Genomic DNA, 24,546 nt, shown 5'->3' with positions numbered 1-24,546 from the left:
TCCTGGAACGCTTCCCAGTATTTCCACATGCCAGGATGACGCCACTTCTCAGCGACGCGAAGGGGAGGAGGGAAAGATTTACATAGATTTACTTAGATCTTCAGACAACCGACACCAAGGCTTTTCTACTTCAGTGAATATAAAGTTGAAGGAAGTAGCGGGCGAGTTTGGTGCTCTTTGAATTTCTTTGTTTACACTTAAGTTTTGCGCCGTTATTTCTTGTTTTAGAGGAATCATTGATCAAAAGCAGTTTGGATTTGTCCACATTCGTAAATCCATTGAGTATTTTGAAACGTTTTTGCATGTGTTTTCCTCGGAGGCGACAAGGAAGAGAATCATCTTTGTTGTCCTACGAGAGAGAGAGAGAGAGAGAGAGAGAGAGAGAGAGAGAGAGAGAGAGAGAGAGAGAGAGAGAGAGAGAGAGAGAGAGAGAGAGAGAGAGAGAGAGAGAGAGAGAGAGAGAGAGAGAGAGAGAGAGAGATAATCGTACGAGCCCTGTTTTTAAATCACGTAAATCTTTATTAACCACTGCGTAAGAGAGAGAGAGAGAGAGAGAGAGAGAGAGAGAGAGAGAGAGAGAGAGAGAGAGGTGGATATTCAGTACGTAGCGCACCCTCCGTAATTTGGTGGAGAGGACGCATGTATGGGCCAAGAGCGGCGGCCAAGTGAAGCGCTGAGGTTATTCAAGAGGAGCGTGTTGGAGGTTGCAATGTTGGGGAATTTTGTGTGTGGAAATGTGTGTTGTTGTTGTGTTGTGTTGTGTTGTTGTTCCCCTCCGTGCGGTGCGTGGGGAGGCGGAGTCAGTCTGTATTGGAGTCTGGTATTGACGTATGGGAAGGTTTTTTTTTTTTTTTTGGGGGGGGGGGAGAGGAGGGGGAGGTTACGAGCGCAGTGATTTTTTTTTTTTTTTTTTTTGGGGGGGGGAGGAGTTTTGTGTGTGGGAGATGTTTTTGTGTGTTCCTGTTTGTATTTGTGGGGGGGGTTTGATTGTTTGTGTAAATAGTTTTATGTGTGTGTGTTTGTGTGTGGGAGTTGCGAGTGCTTTGAATACTTGGTTGGTGATGCCATTCGTATTTAGCATTGCCAGTAGGAAGGCGGTGGCTGAGTGTTTAAAGTGAGGTTGCGGCGTTTAGGAAGACTCGGGTTCGCGTCCTGCCCGACACCACAAGCTGGAATTTTTCAGTCCCCGTCGAGTGGCCGGAGACTACCCACATGCTGTCCTGCAGACCACCTATCACCCTAAACTCTATGGGTTGTATTAAAAGACATTTCACCGCCCAAGAACGCATATTTGACAAGGCTTTCGTAGGACTTTTGGGCATTTCCAGTAGTAGCTTTATGAGCCTGGTGGTAGTTTGACCCTTCTGTACCACGAACCTAATGAAACACTCATTAGAACGCGACTCATCCCCTCTTTGACCTTTAGAAACTGTTGATGTGAGAGGCGAAGGTGTCTCTTTCTAAGGAGAGGATCAAGGATGAGCTCCGGGGGTCATCATGAACCAAGCAAGAATGCACCACTATAAACACTTGCCTGCGTCATAAAGGGCTGGGGCCAACCTTCAAGTCCCACCACAAGAACCTACCAGAACGTTAAAAAAAATTGCGATCTCATACATAAGTTTTAGCCTGTTTATTAGTTTGCGTGTCTGTTGTAGTGATGCGTAGATCCTTTTATTCGTGTAATGCAGTGCAAAGAGCTTAAGTATAATTGTTCGGAATGAATCCGACTGCTTTGTTTGTTTGTCTTGTCACCGTTGTTGTTGATGGCGGCCAGCACTCAAGTGTTGGACCGACGAGAGTGTTGTGTGGTGGTTGTTAAATGCCACGTGTGCGGTTATATGAGTTTCTCCTGAGTAACCCCGATGTCTTGTTTACTGCCGTTTGTGTGTGGTGGATGTAACTTGAATGCTTTGTCCGGGGATGTCCGTTCATGCACACCAGATAACGTGATTGCGTGTCTTACGTGTTAAAAGGTAATTGCGTGTCCTAACGTGTTGAAGCTTATCATTGTGTAATTTGTTTGTGTGAATGTGAATGTTGGTGTAACGAAGGAAGGAGGAATTAGGGAACCAGGAAAAGTATAGCATTTGAACAGAGAGAGAGAGAGAGAGAGAGAGAGAGAGAGAGAGAGAGAGAGAGAGAGAGAGAGAGAGAGAGAGAGAGAGAGAGAGAGAGAGAGAGAGAGAGAGAGAGAGAGAGAGAGAGACAGACAGATAGATAGATAGATAGATAGATAGATAGATAGACAGACAGACAGACAGGATTTCAGCACGGGGCGGGCGCCGGGGCAGGGACGGTGATGTGAAACAGCGCTATTCTGAGGGTCTTGCGTCACACCTCCTGATTATGATGGCGAGAAATACTTCCTCTTTCGCCACCCACACCGACACCACCATCACCACCACCGCCACCAACGAGGGGCGCTGCGTCACGGCGGACACACGAGGGAAAGAGTGGACTTGCTGAAGTTTTTTTTTCCACTCGCTATTCTTTGAGCAGCAGCGAGTTAGCAAGCGAGGCATTCCTAGAAATACATAATAGATGTGGTCGGTCATTATGCGACGTTATTCTCGGAGATACTTTATAATTTCACTTAATTTATTTCTTATTATTAGGCAGAGAAAATTAAACAGGTATTACTAGGCAGAGGAAAAGATAAACATGGATTATCAAAACAGACTCTACTCGACTAAGTGTTCATAGTCTTACCACGAAGTCACTCGACGGATTATCCTGGCCCACGGTGTTATGGACTCGCTCAACAGGAGTGTAGCCTATGGTATTGTCGATATCTATGTAGGCGGACAAAGATTCGAATACTGATGAGGTCGGACAGGGTGATGGACCGTCGGGAGTTGAGAACCATTGCGTGATGGCGCCATATAAGCTCACAAAATAAACTGCTCGAGAATCTGTCGCATAGGCCTTGGACGCGGCGAGCTGCGAGAGCTATGGGTCGCATTTTAAAACATTTCGTCGCCCAAGTTAACATATTTGACATGGCTTTCGTAGGAGCTGTAGGCCTTTCCAGGGGTAGTTTTATGACCCTGGTGGTAGTTTGACCTTTCTTCTGTGCCATGAACCCTAACAAACACTCATGAAAAACAGATTGATCCCCTCTTTGACCTTTAGAAATAGTTGATGTGAGAAGTGACGGTGTCTTAAAATACGGCCCTATGTCACGACTTAAACGCTTTTAATGAGGGAGTTTATAGACACTTTTGGCAATTGTTTCGACATTGTCTGGTCAGCTTAGGTCTTCTTCTTCTTCTTCCAGCTTTTCCCTACTTGGGGTCACTACAATGATCCTTCACGATTCTCATCCAGGTGTTTCTCATGCGTTTTGAAAGAATATTAAAATCTGATATGGGGAAGCATGTTTCACTGTTTGGTCAGCTTGGGTCTTCCCTCTATATTTACTGCATTTTCGTTTACATTTACTGATTTTTTTCCCTCTCAGTATTTTTTCTCTTAGTACCTTCAACCCTTACCCCAAGATGCATTATTTTCTGCATACCCCAAGATGCATTATTTTCTGCAGCTTCTTCTGTCTTGCGTAACGAGAACAGGATGTCTTGCGTACTTTTCATCCACCTTGCTCTACCTTGGCCTACCTTGGTCTGCCTTGTTCCCTTATTCGCCCTTCTTATGCCATCAGAACACAAGGAAAACTAAACAAGTGCGAAAATAAGAAAACAGTGACCATAAGAAACAGCGCTACCATAAAAAAGACTCAACCCTCAGACCCTCCCTCCCCCCAGCGGCAGGGCGGCCCAAAAACTCCTTAGCCTCCCTAATTGTTTTGCCTTTAACGTCACCTTCCTCGAGCCCCCCCAGCCCCCTCCCCCCCCCCCACCCCCACCCCCGGCACCTCACTACGCAGGACCTCATGAATGGCGCGGCGGAGCATGACACACACACACACACACACACACACACACACACACACACACACACACACACACACACACACACACACACAGCGGCAAGTAATAGTGTATATTGATAGTTGTTTTAGTTGTTGTTTCAGTAGTAGTAGTAGTAGTAGTAGTAGTAGTAGTAGTAGTAGTAGTAGTAGTAGTGGGCGGAGGAGGAAGAAGGAAGGGAGAAAGGGGGAATGAAGGGGTCGAGGATACGTTGAATAGATTAATTTTATGAGAAGAGGAATGGGGAAAGGAGGAGGGAATGGAAGAGGAGGAGGAAGAGGAGGGGGAGGATGTGCTTAATAAATTTATGCAACTTTTTCTCATACCTTTCTTCCCTCGGTGACGTAAACTTGAACACACACACACACACACACACACACACACACACACACACACACCATATTACGTGTTTCCTGTATGGAGCAAGTGAGAGAGGAAAGGAGGAAATGCATGAGAGAGAGAGAGAGAGAGAGAGAGAGAGAGAGAGAGAGAGAGAGAGAGAGAGAGAGAGAGAGAGAGAGAGAGAGAGAGAGAGAGAGAGAGAGAGAGAGAGAGAGAGAGAGAGAGAGAGAGAGAGAGGCGTGGAACATCGATTAGGCTTTTTGAATGAATATTAAAATCAGATATGGGGAGCATGAATCATACACACACACTTACATACATACATACATACATACATACATACATACTGATGATGGTGTGTGTGTGTGTGTGTGTGTGTGTGTGTGTGTGTGTCAATCCTAAAGTACGTGTAAAGGATGAATAAGAATAGGAGAGAGAGAGAGAGAGAGAGAGAGAGAGAGAGAGAGAGAGAGAGAGAGAGAGAGAGAGAGAGAGAGAGAGAGAGAGAGAGAGAGAGAGAGAGAGAGAGAGAGAGAGAGAGAGAAAACCATGGAAGAAAGGGATAAAAAAAGAAAGATAAGAAGAGGAGATACGAGGAAGAGAAAAGGCGGATGAAAAAAGAAGAGGAGGAGGAGGAGGAGGAGGTATATTGTGCACCCAGATAAGTGTAGGCCTATCCTGTAAAAAAAAAAAACGTAAAATGGGGGAAGAGTTTACACCAGAAAGAAAATTGGAAGGGAATGCATTAAGAAAAGGGAACTTAGAGAGAGAGAGAGAGAGAGAGAGAGAGAGAGAGAGAGAGAGAGAGAGGTGACCTACAATAAAGACCTCTTGTTTTCAATCTGTCAGGATGTGGCTATCGGGAACCGTGTCGTAAGGGGGGGTGGGGGGGGAGCTAATCTGTGGGCTGGCGTATAGAAAGTGTCGTGGAGGGATGTGACGCAGAGGCTGATGTGGATAGGCTTAGTATAGATGTGGCAAGGGGATGTGGCGTTAGGGTATGTGTGAGGTGGTGTGGAAATGATATGGTGGCAGTAGGTGTGACGTAGGGCGATGGTATGGGTGGGCGTGGTAACGGTGTGGCAAGGGATGTGGCGTAGGAAGGGTGTGGTGGTGGTGTGATGTGGTGGAGGTGTGATGGCAGGGTGTGGCAGGGACTAAGATTTGGAATGTGGTTTAATACGCGACGCTGGGTGATAGATGGCTCCGTAGGGCCCCCGCATGCACATCTCGCACCCTCACGCTCCTTCTGTCCTTCGTGTATCCCGCCCTTGCTGCCGCCCATTCATCAGTCCCGTCCCCTGTCACTCGTGCTACCTTACCGTCCCTTTATTTACTCTTCCGTCTCCTCCCCCGTCCCCCCCCCCACACACACACACACACATACACATTACACACACACTCCCCTCGTCGCTCACACTCCTGTCAACCTGTCCCTTTCTCTCACTACGTCATCCTGTTATTTCCTGGTGCAATGAGTGCCCAAGGTTGCCCCTCCCTCGCGGCCTCTTGAGGACACTTATGATGGAGTTGTGTCGTTGGTTAGGTGGTTGAGGTGTCCTGTGTGTGGGCGTGTGGGGGGGGTGCATGTTCCTCCTCTTATCTCGTGTGGGGACAGAAACAGAAACGCGTTGTCTCGTGAGGGTCTGTGAGGAATGCGGCCATGACAGTGATTCTGAGGTGATATGATTCACGCGTGGTAATTTTGCTTGTTCCCGCAATCTTCAGTCTGGTATTTGTTGTTTTATCTCTGCTTGAAGAAAAAAGATGTTTGAAAGTGGTCGTTTATCAGCAATTTGATTCACTCGTTCTCTTCGCCTGTGAATCGTCATCGCCGTCCCTCGCCGCCATCCTTGATTTACCTTAAGAAAGAAAATGTTCCCTCGCGTCGCCCTGTGCGTCGCCCTCGTCGCCACGCAGACGCCGCGGGGGTGGATGCGCCCCCAGCCTGTGCGTGACCTCCTCCACACGCCGGGCACGTCCCCACAGTACCTGCTGCCCACCTGGGAGTCCTCGCTGGCCGTGTTCGGCGTCCAAGCAGAAAGTGACGTACACATCAGGCTCACCAACGAGGCACAAAACGTCCACGTGATCGTCTCCCTCAACGTGACGGAGTACGGCGGCGAGAGTCAGGTGACCGTCAACACCAGCGGCGCGGCGGTGACGGTGGTCAGCCGGGACAGAGTCATCCTCAGCGCCGACCACTACATTTGGTTTTCCGTCTTCAGGAAGGAGTCAGTGTTTGCCCTGACTAAGGACGGCAGCGAGAGGCCTCTGATCCTCTACAGCAACGACAGCGCCGATCTGGACTTCTACAGCTGCAACGTGTTCCAGGTGTGGTCCCGCAGCGACGCCACGTGGGACTTCCGCGGCGAGAAGTACCTGGGCGTGACCCCCGGCAACGTGCCCCGCCACCCGGCCGTGAGGGCGGAGGTACGCGGCGCCGTGCGGGGCCTCGCCGAGCGCATCATGGCCATCGACTTCTTCCTGGACCACGCCAAGGTGATTTTCCTGCCCGCCCAAGTCCGTCAGCAACTATCGGAGGTCCTCGATGATCTCAACCCTTTTTTCCTCATGTTCAGGTTCCACGGATACGACTTCGTCAGGTCCCTCAAAATCATCCCCACGGACAACATCATGCACGCCAGGAACGTCCTCACCAGACTCCACCGATGAGCCGGAGACCGTATATCAAGCCGCGTCTAGCAAAACTATACACGCCTTGTTCATCATCGTCCTTGCAGCAGCCACACGTAGGAAGCTCAAGCCTTGGGATGAGGTGTGGGCGTAGAGGTGGCTGGGCGGGACTGAAGGACAGGGGACCAGTAAAGGCTGCCGAGTGGTACTGAAACACCTTGACACCCTAGCAACTTTGATGCAGAAGATTCAACAGTTTTAGCTATTACATTTGGATTAAACTTTTATCACTTTCTCATCCGCCGTAAAAGTCATACTACAAAGTCACCCGCGTCAGCACAGCAAGGGTCTGACAGTTGCATTCAGAGCTCTACAAAACATCCTGAAAGCCGCTTGATTCGGCTCAGAAATAAATGAATAAATTGATAAAACTGACGAACTCTCTTTAGCCTGCAACCTATTTGATCCCTCCAGGTACCGTTCATCCAGCTCTCCTTCTGCATCACTCCCTACTTCACAAGTTTACCACTTTATAATTCATCTTCCCCAAGCTCGTGCAGACACCCCACAGCAGACTAACTTCTCACCTCTCCCTCCGTCTCCCCACGCCTATTTGCCTAAAGGAAGAAGCTCAAGGGTAGTAAACATTGACAGAACAAGAAAGCCCGCTAATCGCTGCTCATGCATAAGTAAACAGAAGGAGTGGCCAGAAGAGAGTTCAATTAACGACAGTTAAGAGAAATATTTGCACCCTGAGGCGAGAGTGTCCGTCCTTTCTACAACTGAACTAACTAAAACACAACCCTAATAGACACGATCAAAGCTCAACCCTTAAAGATCTGTTGCAGTATGGAATAACATCTGTACATTCAAGAAAAGGTTGGAATAATTCGGAAGGACGGACAGTGTTGTGAGGAGACTTCACTGCCGGCATTTTCTGTGACGCCACAAACACGTCAGAAGCAGAAGAATCCAACAGAGAGAAACCTTTACACTCTAGGATCCGGCATTAGATTAGACTCTGAGGATCCTGCATTAGATTAGACTCTGAGGATCCTGCATTAGATTAGACTCTAGGATCCTGCATTAGATTAGACTCTAGGATCCTGCATTAGATTAGACTCTTGGATCCTGCATCAGATTAGACTCTGAGGATCCTGCATTAGATTAGACTCTAGGATCCTGCATTAGATTAGATTCTGAGGATCCTGCATTAGATTAGACGATATATAAGCGTTCTTTGGAATATGCTGTAGTATTATTATTATTAGTAGTAGTAGTAGTGGTAGTAGTAGTAGTAGTAGTGGTAGTAGTAGTAGTAGTAGTAATTTTGTCGCGTTTCCGAGGTACTACTCTTCCGTGGGGTTTTCCTTTTTGTGAATTAATAATGTAGTGAACTTAGATATTTTCGTCTTTTTTAAATATATTCGTCGCTTTGTGTATGAAATAAAAAAACAAACAAACACAAGCAGAGAAAAGCTAAGCCATCATTAAAGTAAGGTTCTTGTAAGGGTAACGTGCGTGTGTGTGTGTGTGTGTGTGTGTGTGTGTGTGTGTGTGTGTGTGTGTGTGTGTGTTTCAAAAAGCCTTACATCACAGTCCTCAATTATGGCATTCTTCCCCTCCCGCCGCTGCACTCACATAGTGACACACATTTCTCTCTCTCTCTCTCTCTCTCTCTCTCTCTCTCTCTCTCTCAAAATTTCATTGATAAACTTAAATTGATGCGTTACAGTTGCGTATAAGACATAATGTTTCTACCTCTTCCTCTTCCCCCACCTGTTCCTTCACCTTCGTTATCTTCTTCCGATCTTTATTGTTGTTTTATTATTTATACTACGACTGACACTACATAAATCTATCCCCACCATTACTTTTGCTATTATGTACTACGGCAACAACAAGTACACTGCTTATACTACTACTACTACTACTACTACTACTACCACTACTACTACTACTACTACTACTACTAATAATAATAATAATAATAATAATAATAATAATAATAATAATAATAATAATAATAATAATAATAACACCATAACATACTTTTTTGTTTCTTTCTACCTCTCCTTTTTTTCATCTTTTCCCTATCGCTCCTCCTCCTCTTCCTCGTCCTCCTCCTCCCCCTCTTCCTCCTCCTCCTCCTCCTCCTATTCCGCCTCCTGAACATGGGTATCAGGACACATTTTAAGGGCGTTACAGTGGCTGAAGACTTATTGGCACCAGCAGACGTTTCTTTGTTTAGATACACTTTAAGAACAAAAACTCTTCCTTGCTTCCTTTCTTGGGGGTGGGGGTGGGAGGGGTCTTCCTTCACTCCCCCATTCACTTCCACTTCTCTAATTTCCTCCCATACCACTTCCTCCCTCCTCTCCATCTTCCCCATCCACTACTACTACTACCCCTTCTCCATCAATTTTGTCAACGTCCCCTTTCCTCCCTACATCCTTTCTTCCTCTCTCCATTTATCTTGTCCTTCCCCTCCTTCCCCTCCTTCCTCTGTCATCCCACCTTCTCCCCCTTCTTCCCCCACATAGTCTTCTAGCCCACGCGCCACTTTCGCTCCGCTAACTCCCACTTGTTCAGATGCGGCTTTTTTCTTCTTCTTTTTTAGTCCAAAGAAAACTACGTTAAACAACTACAACTTCAGTGATCAAACGGTTCGCATTGGTATCTTTCTTCAGCGTACACTAAACAGGCCACCAGAAGCCCCGCCCACTTTTCAATAGGTAAGGGCAAGAGATTGATCGGGTGGAGGGAGGTTTGAGTTAGAAGTCAATGGTCAACTAATTTCAAAGGCCTAAAAGGAGATTAATCGGGTTTTGATGAATGTGCTTACGTAGTCATGGTACAGAAGAATGGTCATACTAATACCAGGGTCATAAAACTACTACTGGAAATGTCCGTAACCCCGACGAAAGCCTTGCCGAATGTGTGCGTGCCTGGACGCCGAAGGGTTTGAGAATATGACCCAACGTTACCTTGGAGGGAGGGTGAGGGAGGGGGCGGAGCCTTGACCAACTTAGTGCTCGGTTACCCTTTGATCTAGTTATGTTGCATGAAGTGGAAAGTGCTACATTGATTTGTTAGTAAATACGCAATACTTGAAGTGTCCCTCAACAGAACTCCATTTTCTATAAATTGTATACCGCCAATCGATTTCTCAAAGGATGACTACGTGATCTCATTTCAAGAGAATCGTACGTCATATGGTATCCAGCAATGGACCAGCTTATAGAGGTTATCCCAAATTCTGTAGTATTTTTGATACTTATACTTGTTAACTTTTTGTGCTTGAGGAATTCACAAATGAGATGCTTTATGCTTTTACTCAGTGGTCATTTGTCTGCGTGCACTTATGCCTTCATTTAGTAGATCAGTTTAGGAAAAGAACGATACGTATAGATTTGTAAAATATCATATCCATTGTACAGTACTGCTTTTCTTTATTTTTCATTATGTAAAAGATTCTGCAAGAGTATGCCCTTCATGCGTTCCTCTTGTGTACTCGTGAACAATGACGAAGGTGCCTTATTAACCTCAATACAGAGAGAGAGAGAGAGAGAGAGAGAGAGAGTCCAACCCCATACACGGAGCAGTTTCGTGCCTGCATTCCGTCGTCTTGTTCACGACACAACCAGGGCGCGTCCTCTGCTGCGCACAATAACCCTGCGGTCCGGCCACCCACACTCTGTTAGTGTCCCGCCTAACAAGTTCGGAGAGGAAGTAGCGTTTACTTCATAAACGTTAGACAATGATTTTCCTCCAGGTATCCAACACATATAACAAAATAACTCGCTGTCTACGATAATCTCCATAATATTTGGTAAATTTCCTGTCATTCACACACACACACACACACATATGGACGAGGTGATATTAGATGGAGCGCGTCTTAGCTGCGTTGTGGTGCTATCTGTCACTGACGGCGGCGTCTCCGGCGGTAGGGTGGGTGGCCGGGGCCGAGGCTCTCCCCGTCACGGGGCTGATCACCACCCTGTACGAGCCCTCCCCCACCTACCTGCTCCCCACCTGGGAGTCGCCGCTCACTGTATTCGGCGTCATGGCGGAGAGCGACGTGGACCTCATCCTCGTCCGGCCGGCCGACGGCGCCACCTTGACGATCTCCATCCAGGTGTCGGAGTTCGACGGCGAGACGCAGCTGACCAACTCTCGGCTGAACTCTGCCGGCGCGCCGGCCACCTACGTGACGAGGGACGCGATCACACTCGACCCTTACAACTTCACTTGGCTCTCAGTGTACAGGAGGAAGGACTTCCTCGGCCTCTTCCTGGAGGACGAGGTGCGGCTGGTGCTCGCCTACACGCAGGAGAAGGGCAACGGGAATCTCCTCGACTACACGCACTTCATTGTTCACTCCTACTACGAGGCCGAGTGGGACTTCCTGGGCGAACAGTACCCCGGGCTGGGCCAAGGCCCCGGCTACCCCGCGGTGGTGCAGGAGGTGCAGGCCGCCGCCAAGGCCCTCATCCACAGGCTGCTGATGCTGGAGCACGTGCTGGACGTGAGGCCGCTCGACGGCATGACACAGACGACAAGGACGACGCTTTTCGCACAGCTGCGCCGCGTCGAGGCCTTCCTCTTCCTCTGTCGCTTCTACGGATTTGACTTCCAGAAGCAAGCCAAGTTTTTCCCGTGTAAGAGAGTAAAGGACGCCTTCAAGGAGATGCATGAGAGTAATGACACGGCGCCGCGAGACTAGCTAATAGGAGACCAGCCGAGGAAGAGATTAACGGTATTTGTCGTCAGAATTACTTATGATCTCGCGCTTCTGATTTTTTTAAGCATTATCATTGTTCACATATTATAGACTAGAAATCTTTTTTAATTTTCGATTTCGCTTGCACTAAAAACACCAATGATTGAAGACATTTCTTTGTAGTGTTATTACAAATGAACGTTTTTTACCTTTCCCTCTGGTACGCTGTATACTTTATTACATGGCGTGGTGTGTTTCTGGTGTTTCGTGGCTGTTTGGGCAGAGTTGCAGGGGCGTTTTAAGATGTGTGTTGTGCCACGGGTGTCAAGGCACCTTTGCGGGGATGTCAGGAGTGTACGTGTCTGTTGCTGAGGCACCTCCGCAGCGGTGTTCAGTAGATATAAGACGGCTTTATGTACAAGTTTCCAGCCAGGGAGAATAGTCTTAGAACAGTCTAGTTTAATAAAAACAAACTATAGCTTAGGCCTACATTTACTATATTTACTTCGTCGTGTAAATTAGCCGGAGAACTTACGTTATCAATAAATAGAGCGATAATCGTGCTAACGTGTGTATCACAACGGGGATGAAGCAGGAGAGAGTGACCTTTAAGTATAGTCTGCTTAAGCTGAGCCTTGAGAGAGAGAGAGACCGACCGAGGGAGTAAGCAAGTAAAGATAAGGACATACGCAATAGCTGCACGTGGCCTCGGTGCTCATTTCCGTCGCATCAGCTAACCTTGGAGCCTGTGGCGGATGGGGACACATTTTTTTAGAATCAAACGAGCCCACCTTCACCCCAACCCCAAGGCACTCCAAATTTTAGAAAGGTATATGGCCATTTGGATAGGGCTGCAACCACCAGCAATAATGTTTTGTTTTGTATATTTGTATGTTTGTTTCCGCTTTATTGATGTGTGTGTGTTTTCTTGCAGTGGTGGCTTGGGTCCCTTTGTGAAACACCTCAAGACCTAAAGACCAGTGAGGGTGTCGGGCTGGTCCGAGGAATGGCCAGATGTGACAGGTGTGTACAAAGAGGTGTTGGTAGTCACTGCGAGGATACATATTAAGTTTAAAGGTAAATCTGAAGACCAGATACTTCATCCATTTTCTTTTAATTTCCTTTCCCATCCCATACAAACTTGGGGACCTGCTGTTGAAGCCATAACCAGTGTTAGTTAACCTGGTAGCAGTGACAGGCCAAATTTGTGCCATGATATAAACCCCAAAAAATAGATGATACATAATCTGATCACATATGCTTTGATATATATTATGAAATGGTTTGTGTGAGGGGTGATTTTTTCTCATTTTTCTCACTTGGAGGGACCATTAAGAAACATGATCCCCGCTGCTACCGGGTTAACGCTCCCCCACCCAGCCTGGAGGGTAAAAATATGAGAGAAAAAACTTAAATGTGTTAGATGGATGCGTGAGAGTTGAATTTAACTGGGGAGGGAGGGACTCTAGGTTAACGTCCTGTACATGGCTTAAACTACCACATACAGCTGGCATGAAATCTCTGGTGAGGATTCCTAAAGATAGGGCTGCGGACTAAGGGCCAGTTCGACAGACCAACACAGAGTCCTTGCAAGCGCCCCAACCAAACTATATTCTCCACAATGATCCATTTTTTCTACTCAATACTAGATACTATAGAGATTTCCTGTGTGGTTATTTAGTAATAGTTGTTGTAGTTGTGGGAGGTAATTTAGTAATAGTTGTTGTAGTTGTGGGAGGTAATTTAGTAATAGTTGTTGTAGTTGTGGCAGGTAATTTAGCTCAAATCATGCGCATCAATAACATATGAGTATACGTCACTGGAATAGATTATTGTCATGACACAGCTTAAAACCTTAAGTTTATCTGCTGCTTTAGGAAGAAAGGGTTAAATAATGCACAGTTTTAATCAAAAAGTTTATTAATGTAATCTAAGTATTGGCACCTATGCAAGATCACAATGAACCATTTGGCAGTTTGCAGCAGTGAGGGGCCGAGGGGCAAGCCACCTTTCCCCTTTACCTGTTTTTAAATGTCTTTGGTTGAATCTGTAGAGAGAGAAAGGCCTTGCCCCCCAGCCTCGGCCAGCCTGCAGATTACTGTTACGTTGTTACATTGTCACTCAATATGAATGTGTTAAATGTACAGTGATAAAATTCATGTAAAATTTCTTTGCACAGCTGTAACAAAATTTTGAAGTCACCTGCAGTGTTGGGAGCCAAAAGTATTATTCAGCTTTTTAAATAATCTAAAAGTCCTTTGACCTGCCTGATGTACACGGTACATTCTGTGGGTCATGTCAGCCATCCAAAAATAATTTATAATTCTGAAGGTTGGTCACATTAGTCTGTTTTAAATTTTATAGATTTAAGTGATATCTACAAGACTTAAAGGTCTACACATAAAGGAGAGAATTATGAAAGTGACATTCATCCTCAAGAAGATATAGTATACACTAGCATCCTTAAAACTTGTAAAAATATTTGAATTTTGCAACTTAATTCCTATGAAGTGTTAAAATCAAACCTACTTATTGTAATAACTTTTGACATTTTTTCCAAACTATTAAGACTATACAAAACCGAAGCCCGTTCAGACGTCATCTTTTCTGCCGTAATTAAACGCTACTCTCAAAAGATCAATCATGAAACACACACAGAGGCAGCCGTGTCCCCAAGTAGTGAAGTGAGTATTGTGAGGCACTGCTCTGACGCTTGTATGCAAAGCCACTGAAAGACTGGGAAAGGTTGGCAGTGTTGGCACATCACAGCCTCATGGCAGAACCTGATTTGGCATATTGATTTTTGACCTGCAAAAAAAAAAAAAAAAAAAAATGTAACCTTAAGCCTTAAACAACACAACTTCTCAACCAAAGAACTCTGGTAAGATTCGTCAATTCCCTTGTAGCAACAGGAGACCTCCAATAATTTTCAGCATTACAAGTCATCATGGTACACTGAACTTCCTATGATATGACTGGGAAAAAATGCATCACCTACAGAGCCAGTAGAGGCGACCCCCACTCGGTGAAACATAATATAACATGGGTTGAATAGTTTAGTTCCCAAACCCCGATTTTTCCCTCATCCACCCATATTAACCCCTTTATTGCTGGTCTGAATTAATATTTGTCTTATGTTTTGATGTGGAGTAATTGATGTAGCAATGTTATTAGTATCTTTCCAAGCAGCTCAGCCTTTTGCCAGTAACTTTTGCCGCCCCTTCCTTTGTTTCAGTGATAGTTTACCGTGCTAAAAACTACAATGGTAATAGAAAAGGAGGAATATGCCATGTTGGTGCCGGTCTTGCAACATGCGTTAATTTTTCAATTCTCTCAGCACTTGATAATTTGTATTATAGTACTATTTTATATCATGCCCTATTTTGTTTTTATAACAATCATTTAATGAAAACTGCAAACATGAAAGCTAATTTTGATGTTTGTTAGGTGCAAGAAGGGAAGTAAAACATGCACATCATTAAAGAAAATTTTTGTTGAGGTGATGTTCTTAAAGTGGGGATCGCCTGTACCCTAAACAGTCCTAGTAATTACTTAACAACAAAAGAGGCAAGTGTGGCACAACCTTGACAGCAGCGTGCCAGCACTACGCAGGCGCTCTGCTGGAGAACGATGATGTTAGTTGTTTTACCCTTTGGTTTAATTTATACAAGACCTAACAAAAAAAGTAAGTTTTAGCAGAACAGATGCCAGATGCACAAATATTTTATATACATTAGTTAATGGAAGAGGCTGATTTCTCCCCAAACCCTTGTATTGCTCCCTGATTGAGAAGTGTTCTCCTTGAGCTTCCCTCATTTCCAAAAACTACCGTTACTGGGACCCTCACATGTTTACGGCTCAAGCTTTATTTGACGGTAACATCCATCTGGAAGGGAAATTTTGATCTCCTCAATGTTACGGACTTCTATCTGAAGCTTCCTGATTTCCTCTTCATAGAGGGTAATCTGGCGCTGCTGCCAGTTACGAGCCTCGGTGAACTCTGACACGGTCGTCTCAATGCCACTCTGGTAGTATGTCTGCCAGGCCTCTTTGAGGCGACGATCGAGTTCGTCCAGCTGGGATGGGTCCAGGTCTGTTGCCCGCTGAAGAAGATCCACAATCTCCTCTGCAGTCTCGGAAGCCTCTCGCACACGGGCACTGGCCTCGTCTGCACGGCCCTTTGCCTGGTTGGCCTTCTCCTGTGCCTCCAGCACCTGCTCCTCATCAGACTCTACCTGACTCTCGTAGATGGTAACACGGGCGGCCGTTGCGGCCACACGAGTGGCCAGTTGGTCAGCCTCATCCTTGAGGGCGCTGGCCTCCACCTTGGTAGCATCAGCCTTGAGACGCACCTCACCAGCCTGCTCGCTGGCCTCGTTGGCCGTGTCTTGGGCCGTCTTGGCAATGTCCCGAGCACCCTTAGCATCTGCCTCAGCTCCCGTCAGGGCTTCCTCAGCCTCCTGTGTGCGGTCCTCGGCCTCACGGATCAGCTCCTCAATCTCATCAACCCGTCTCAGGGCATCCTGCGCTTCCTCATAGCTTTCTTGCACTTGTTTGTCGAAACCTGAAAATTTTTATGACAATGAATAGTTTGAATATTGTTATTTACACTTTGGCAACAACCAGAAAATAGCACCAGCTGTTCCTTTGCATTTTCCTAATGATTGAATATCAGTTAGGCTGAGAATCTTTTATTATTTCTGAACAATTGTGCACACAGAAGCTAACTACATAGAAATTTTAATTAATGCAAATAAATGTTCCTTAAGAGACCCTCATTATATAGTACTAACTCTGCTTGAGGCACTTCCATCAGGTGTCAGGGTTGGTGATAAAAGAACACCCATTATTTTTTACAGAAAGGGAAGCCTCATTTAGTTTAAAAGTGAATTCTCACAAGGGTGAAGCAAAATTAACTGAAGGTTGGAGAACTTGGCAAATATTGTTGTGATAACACCCCATGCTGGCGCAGTGACTGACCCGCCTGATGGGGAGAGCCTCCCTCACTCCACCAGTGGGGCACCTTTTTGGCCAACTGGTTAAAGAGTGGCCTTCCCATATAGCTGGGTGAGGGTTCAATCCCGCCACCGGTAAAACCCTTCTCGGGTCTGGATCAATATCTCACTTGTTTCATGACTCACAGATGTCATGTGGAGACATGGTAAAGTGGAATTCACTTTTAAACTACACAAAGCTGAGTGCACCAAGGAAACACAGAGTCCCACCGATTTCACCCCGGATCATTACACAGCCGTCCAGCCACCTGTTGCCTGCCCCAGCGGATGATGCCTCAGCAGCAGCACGTCTTGAAGACCTGTAATGTCTCGGCCAAGTGTCCTTGTTGTCCTGGCCAGATCTTTTTTTTCCTCTCCACGTCTCTACTCCCTAACTTCTCCAATACTGTTGACTCACGGCTTTACCTTCCAGGATGTTGAGTGTCTCCTTCGCTTCAGAGAGGGTTTTCTCGGCAGTCCTGATGGCGTCCTTGGCTTGTCCCTCGGCCGTGAAGGTGTCTGCCAGCAGCTCTGCCGTGATCTGTTGCTGTTCTCGGCCGCGCTCCACCAGCTGGGTCGTCTCCTCAAGTTGGAGTTCCACGCCGTGCATCAACTCCTGTCGGCCTGCCCTCAGCTCCTCTGCCTCTGCCTTAAGGCGCTCAGCCTCGCGGGACAGGCTGTTTGCTGCAGGAAGGAGAGGGATTGGTTAGGTAATGAGTTGCACTTTTATCCTGAATCATTTTTGTAAACATAGATAATGCTGGGATGAATCTTAATTTATTTCACAAATGCAATCTCTTACCAAGTCTAAAGCTGTGTTGTAGCTACAAGGTGACCGTTCAAAATTTGTACTTTTGAATTAATTAAAGGTTTGCAGACAAGCTCAGTATTCCTGTGTTGCTTGATTACTGCTCCTCAGCACAGCCTCATGGCTTTTTTGGTGGATGGAGATCTGTCATTCAAGTTTTCAGCATCAACTGGGAGCATACACCAGGAAGAGCAGTGCCCTGCCCACCCTGTGCCTGGCCTCCCGAGGGCTTCACCAAGCAGGCCCCTTTCCCATCCTGAGTAACTACCAGCAGAATTTTTCAACTATATCCTGTCACAAGCTGTGTGTACCTCCTTAGCCTCCTCCACCTCACTGTTGACCCCTTACACCCCAGACCATACCATGTATGTTTCATCAGAGTCACTAGTATACTTATCCACTCCTGAGAATGCTGTAGTAAGAGTTTTGGCATTTCTTGGTTTTAATGGAGGATTATATCAGGTTCCTAGAACCAAACTTCATTTGTTCCAAGTTATAATGGATTCACACATGAAATCTTGCTTAGCAAACTATTTCTCATGAAGACAACCCATTCATAAAGCAAGGTTCTGAGGTCCTGAGTCACCAGGGGAATATCCAAGTTCCAGGGAGGATATTCCAGGAATGTACAATTATTTTTTATTTTGAAATTCCTTACTGTAGTCTGTTCAAACCTTGAACAATGTGTTCCTCTGGGGCCTAGGCAGCATTTGTCAAGCCGCACTTGATTGAGTGATTAACCCAATAAAAAAAAATCAGAAATTGCTCAGAACCAGGAGGCTGGCAGGCTCCCCCTCTTCTGAAGGCACGGAGAAAGGTGATTCAGACTGAAACATTTTAAAAAGCCAAGGTGATAAAGACAATGAATAAATGAATAAAGAAGTGTTAAGTAGTATAGGTACACCAAGTGGTTATGGTTGAAAGTAAAATCATGAAAGGGCACATTACCCCGAGAGTAACTCACATACCCTCAATACCCTAATCCTAACCTCCACCCCAGATGAGTGGCTCACCTTCAGTCTTCAGTCCATCAGCATCAATGGGAGGGATGGCAATGCTGGACGCATCGGTGGATATCGCCAGAGCCTCCAGGTACGTGGCTTTGGCCATGACGCGAGACTCGTTGGCACTCTTCAGTGTCTCCTCGTGCAAGGTTGCAATATCCACCACTTCGTTGTCCAAATCCTGCATTAGAAATTATCATAATTACCTGCAGTGTAAATATATATAGCTCAAGTAACTGTAATCTCAGCCCCCTCCCTAACATGCTGTGCCTGTCTGCTGTTGAGCCCTGATAAAAGGAGCTTTGGTAAGTTCCTGATAGCAATTCTGTCTGGCAGCTGCCTTGGGATTGTCAAGCACACTTACTTACACTTTAGTAAGCAACTGTGGTTCACTAGTCATGACACTGTGGCACCATCATGAAGGCTCCTGCCAGTCACCTGTCTTCTGCCACTACTATTTCCTCACATCATTCATTGTAAATTAGTTGGTGGTGCACTACAAGCGACTCTTGTGTCGCTCATATTGATTTAATATAAACTAAAAAGCTAAAAAATATGATAGGAGGCTTTCAATTGGGAAAACATTGCAATGCTGAGGTGGCGGCGCTAATAAAATGTCATTTTAACATCACTCATTCAACGTTTTCATTGATGACATTTTTGGGCCAGTAATTAAACATTATTGGCAAAATGCTGAGTGAAAAAGTAAGAGTTTGAGCATATTACTAGAACATGCTGCATGACAGGTAAACAGTGCTGTGCCAAGAAAGTATGGCCTTATTCTAATAATGATGAAAAGATCTCTAAAAACTGTCCACATCAAAGATATTAATGGAAAGATTAGTTGAGAGGGAAAGAAGCTTTGCACTTTTTAGGGGTTAAGAAAACTAAAAGCAAAACTGTGAACAGCTGAGCAGGAGTGCCATCGTCACCTTGATCAAGTCAGTGATGTCCCGCTGATCGTCCACCGCCTTCCTCGCCAGAGTCACGGCCTCACTCGACGTGTTGCGCGCCTCGTATGCCACGTCCTCGATGTTCTCAGCATCGTCCTCTTGCCTAGTGAAGATTTGCAAACTAAACTAAATCTGTTCATGTGCAGAGACATTTTCAAAAAGGAAAATTCATCAAAACTTTGTTGGAAGAGTTTTATGAAGACAAGCTATGCATAGTGTACTTGAAGGTACTAAGAATAGCTGATGTAACAGCTAAAAAGTGTGCATGAGAAAGACATGTAGTTTGTGGCATGAGCATCCTAAAGTTTACCTGAAAATTCAAAAGCAAGATTGAAGTTTTGTAGTTAATGCCTCTATTCCCGGAGATGAAAGCAACTTGTGATTCAGAAGGCAAGTTCACTTGGCTGTGTATGGACTCAGGCAGTGACACTGTGGGCCATATTCTTAACCCGGTAGCACCGACGGGCCAAATTTGTGCCATGATATAAAACCCCAAAATAGATGATACATAATCTGATCACAAATGCTTTGATATATATTAAGAAATGGTTTGTGTGAGGGGTGATTTTTCTCATTTTTCTCGCTTAGAGGGACCGTTAAGAAACATGATCCCTGCTGCTTCTGGGTTAAACACTTCAGTGCCTAACCACACACACACACTTGACAAGGATTTTGGAGGAGTTTCATGACCTTGGTGGTAGTCTGACAAAGGTTCTTTATCAAGAATGTAAAAAACACCTTTTCAGACTTTGAAATTGATTTATGTGAGAGGCAGAAGTCTCCGAGAAAACCGACCTAGGCGAGTAGATGATAAACACGGTTACCTACTTGGCCACTGCCTTGTATAGTATTGTATGAGGAATTTTAATGAATATGTATCCTTTAAAATCAGCAAATATGTATGGCAAGTAGAGAAATGTTGACTTACCTGTCTGCCAAGGTTCTCGCCTCACTAGCAATCTGTGTCATCCTATCAGACTGTTGCCCGAACTCTTTGGAGCGTTCGATAGCCTTTGTGAGCGCTTCATTCCCTTGCACATCCAGGTAGAGTTGTGCATTCTGTGGAGGGAGGAAGTCACTGCACGGAGAAGTATGCGATAGTTATGCAACATACACATTCACCCCACACACACACACACGCACACAAACAAAGTAGAGTTACTTGAGTATGTTTGCAGATGATGCCAAACTGCTTAGAAAGAAGAGATGATGATGATTGTAGTAAACTGCAGGAAGATTTAAATGAGATACATGAATAGAGTAGAAAATGGGAAATGGAGTTTAATGAAAATGGAGAGTAAAAATAGACCAAGTGTAGTGTATAAGATGGGAGGGACAATCATCGACACAGTGATGGAAACAAAGACTTAGAAATTATAGTACAAGATACACGGACACCTCAGAGGCATATAAACAAGATATTCGGTGAAATGTATAATCTACTGCAGAACATTAGGGAGGCATTTTGAAGTTGTGCCGGCCCCGGGGATTGAACCCACGACCAGCGAAACGTGTCTTAAAAGTTTAAAAAATTGATTAAAAGTTAAGTTTGCAGTGAAAGTGCATCAAATTTGGGAACATCATTTGTTGGGATAAGTTTCTTAATGGTAACATATGGCAACCTTTCTAAGGAGCATAGATGAGGAGTCGGTACTTAGATTTATTGTTTACAGTACTCTATACGGAGACTTGAAATGAGTTTGTATTGTTTATTTTCCTTTATTTTTATTCGCGCATATTCTAGTACAAGTCTTTATGAAGCAACTGATACCAAATTTATTGGTGTACGATATATCTGTGAGGGTAAAATACGTCCGGGAACGTAGAGCATCGCGGCGGCAAAAAAAGGCCGGTCGGGCCGAGAAATGCATGGTGAGTGGAACAGAAACTTATTGGAAACTTGCGGTGCGTGAGAGGGTTAACTTCCTCTGCTCAGAGAAAACTGATCTAGCTTTGTCACTACCTTCTAATGGTGGTGCGGAAATAATGCAATAAGTGCTTGGGGATAACTGAAGTTGCACTACATTGCTCTCTGCCATCGCCTGTTTTTCCCTTGTAGTGTACTAACATGAAGGGGACTTGTGGTTTTGACACATCAATAAGAGCACAAATTGCTGTTTTTTTCTCTATATACTAAGCTGCATCAAGAAGCTCACCCTGAGTGCCTCACGAGCCCGCTGGATGATTCCTTCTGCCTGTGTGATGTTGTGCTCCCCTTGGAGGGCCATGTCCGACCCAAGCCCAATGGCATTCTTGATCCCCTGGAGCAGCTCCTTCACATCCATAATGCGCTCCTGCAGCTCCTCCATGTGCTGAGCCACGGTCTTGTCCCCTGGGAAGCACTGACAAGTCACACTCAGCCAGACATGTCCATCCTTAAGCTTATGAGTAATCAAGACTCCAAGGCCACTTGAAAGTAAAAAGCAAATTACAACAGTTCTGGCTCACAGCACCTGGACGGTCCTTATCTGCTCCAGCTCCTTTACAGCCTAGATAGGGAGGGCTGAGAGTCAGGCCTTTTGGAATAAGTAACAGACATGAAGATGAGTCTTCATAAGCCTTCATAATCTTAACTTCAACACAAGGTTCATGACATTTTTTCCTTCTGCCCAGATCTCACCTCCTGAGCGTGCAGCCTCCTGAGCATCGTCCCAGAGCTCCTCCACCTGACTCATGACGGTGGCCAGCGTCTCCTCGAAGATCTCGTCATTGAGCACCGTCGGGTGAATCAGAATGTCCTGAAGCAGACGCTCCAGCTCGGCCAGGCGCTCCCGATGTATGCTGACGCTGTCCAGCACCAGTAAGTAGCAGGCAGGGCAGTCTGTGGGTAACGTGACAATAACATGATGCACCAGCTAAAGAACATAAAGGGTGGGCCTACAAAGACAGATTTTCATTTCACCACAATCATTCCACAGATCACCTCAGCCTGCGCTCACCACCACCTCCACCTCCACCACCCACCTCGACAGCCAGCCTGCTTGTCATAAGTGTTCTCCTGACACCTGTCACAGCGGCGACCATCCACATTTTCGCGGCACTGTGGAGCAAGATGATCAAGAGATAAAGGGAGGTTATGAACACGCTTTGGAAAGTACAGGCATACTGCTGGTCACCATCCATCCCCAGCCACAGAATATGAAGTTTACTTAGAATGTACATATTTTATCAAAGTAAATTCAGATATTTTTGTACTATTTCCATAACCAATAATAGCTCTTACTATCCCTGATGAAACAAACAGACTGTCTCTCACTCCTGTTTTATGTCCTCAGTCTCTACAAAGTCTGTCCTGGATAGTATGCCAAGACTGATGATTCAAGATTTAGTAGCCTGGGATTGGCTGCCTCCCCCTGCCCCGCCCCCCTCACCTGACATTGGCCAGTGGCAATACACTGCAGGGACACAGAGCCCACAGGATCACAGTCGCAGGGTTGGCAGCCGTCCAGTGAGAAGCCGTAGTGGTAGGCCTCACACACGTCACACTTCTGCCCCGTCACTCCCTCTCGGCAGAAGCACTGGCCGGTGTTCACGTTGCAGGTGTTGTTGAGGGCACCAATGGGATCACAGCTGCATGGATCACAACCCTGCAGGAAGTGAAAGCTCATCAATTTAGGGAAATCCACTAAGTTGATGATAAAGCCAATGATGCTAATACTTTGCATAAGCCATCCAGAAGTCAGTGTGCCACTGTAAAATATGCAATGCAGCACACAGAGCAAACCAATTCAAACAAACTAAAGTCCACAATATACCATTTAACTCCCTCCTCGGCAGCTTCATGTAATATAACTTTGTTTGTCAGTACCAAATACATTAAAAACATATCTGGAACTATTTTTTGTCCATTAACTTGTGAACAACACCAAAAGACCTTCCCCCAGCACTCACCCTCCCGCTGGTCAGGTTCCAGTACCCCGGCTCACACTCGTTGCACTTGAGGCTCGTCACGTGGGCCTTGCACTGGCACTGGCCCGACACTTGGTCACACACGGGTGGGCCATAATTCTCAGCCACAGTGCCGTAAGCGTTACAGTAGCAGGGCTGGCAGTCACCCTTGGGCAATGCCAGAGCATCGCCATAGAAGCCTGTGGGAAGGAAGGTTGTGTTAAGAAAGCAGCCACCTACAGGAATTAGTGTGTAAAGTCCCATGGAAGCCGCGCGTGGGCATACAGTGCTGCCTTCACTTCTGCCCGCCCAGTGCTTACTCAGCCCTTTGTCATGACAGCTTTGTAGCCTTCCACCACCACTGCACGGTGGCGGCGGTGGTTCATGTGTGCCTCGTGTGTTGCAGTGGTGAGTCATACAGTGTCCTCTCAATGCAAATTTTGATAATGTTCATCTTATACATTCAATACAGGGCATGATGGCTACTCAACAATTTACTAAGGAGTTTGTTGTATTTATGATAAAAAATATATCTCATAAAAAGATGAATATAATATATATATGCATCTATAATAAATAGATTATATTTTAATGTACATATACATATGTTAGATACATATATAGCAAAAAAACAGACTTATACCATGTCCCCATCCCTCCCCCATAGCCTGTAATCTGCCATGCGTCACTGCTCCCCCACCCATTTATGCAGCCTTATGCATGGGGCTAAGCAAAGACAGGGAGAAAGAGTTATATTTCACCAAATGACACCCTGAATGGTTATCCTCGGAGTCTTAATACAAGAAACTTGAAAAAAGTAGTCTTTTTGTCATATTTTGTGGACCCCGTGACTTAACACCGCCCACACCAACACGACACAGCCCTCACCTGGCAGACACTGGTCGCAGTAAAATCCTCCGGTGTTGTAGATGCACTTCAGACACTCTCCTGTCGTGCGGTTACAGTTGGCCACAGCGTTGGGGTCAATGTTGCCATTACAGTCACACTCTTCGCAGGGGCGCGGGGGTCCGTGCCGCCCCAGGGGGTCCCCAAAGAAACTGTCTGTACATAGCTCACATCGTGGTCCTGAAAACAAGATGGATGTTCTGGCCTGAAGGAGGAAAGGTCTCCAGCTCTTCACCCTTAGAGCCTCTACATCCACTGAATTATAGTGCTCCTTGGCAGTCAGAGAAGCCATGTAATACTTCAATCTATAAAGGCTTCATGCATCTTTACCCTTCCCACTTCTGAATATCTAAATACTC

The 24,546-nt window shown here is 45.8% G+C and overlaps 1 protein-coding gene and 2 long non-coding RNA genes across 5 annotated transcripts in view; 2 read left to right on the top strand and 1 right to left on the bottom strand.

The window, feature by feature from the left end:
* Positions 1–12,277: 12,277 nt before the first annotated feature.
* Positions 12,278–17,210, top strand: LOC126986589 (uncharacterized). Its single transcript, XR_007739830.1, has 3 exons — positions 12,278–12,463; positions 12,569–12,657; positions 17,062–17,210. It is a non-coding gene; the product is annotated as an uncharacterized LOC126986589 (long non-coding RNA).
* Positions 12,680–14,720, top strand: LOC126986590 (uncharacterized). The gene is made up of 2 exons (XR_007739831.1): positions 12,680–13,306; positions 13,340–14,720. It is a non-coding gene; the product is annotated as an uncharacterized LOC126986590 (long non-coding RNA).
* The window catches only part of LOC126986584 (laminin subunit gamma-1-like), a 73,818-nt gene continuing 62,808 nt past the window's right edge, over positions 13,537–24,546 (bottom strand). For all 3 annotated transcript variants that reach the window (XM_050842846.1, XM_050842847.1, XM_050842848.1), the window contains 11 exons: positions 24,170–24,367; positions 23,285–23,481; positions 22,765–22,980; positions 22,358–22,433; positions 22,014–22,214; positions 21,550–21,725; positions 20,322–20,452; positions 19,373–19,496; positions 18,450–18,621; positions 17,055–17,312; positions 13,537–16,198 (listed from right to left, as the gene is read on the bottom strand). In XM_050842846.1, coding sequence (XP_050698803.1) covers positions 15,486–16,198; positions 17,055–17,312; positions 18,450–18,621; positions 19,373–19,496; positions 20,322–20,452; positions 21,550–21,725; positions 22,014–22,214; positions 22,358–22,433; positions 22,765–22,980; positions 23,285–23,481; positions 24,170–24,367 — 2,462 coding nt within the window. In that variant the 3' untranslated portion in view covers positions 13,537–15,485. The remainder of the gene's footprint in view (positions 16,199–17,054; positions 17,313–18,449; positions 18,622–19,372; positions 19,497–20,321; positions 20,453–21,549; positions 21,726–22,013; positions 22,215–22,357; positions 22,434–22,764; positions 22,981–23,284; positions 23,482–24,169; positions 24,368–24,546) is intronic.

Source organism: Eriocheir sinensis, chromosome 62 (assembly GCF_024679095.1).
Source record: "Eriocheir sinensis breed Jianghai 21 chromosome 62, ASM2467909v1, whole genome shotgun sequence".
Lineage (NCBI taxonomy): Eukaryota > Metazoa > Arthropoda > Malacostraca > Decapoda > Varunidae > Eriocheir > Eriocheir sinensis.
This window is presented reverse-complemented; position numbering and strand designations above follow the sequence as displayed.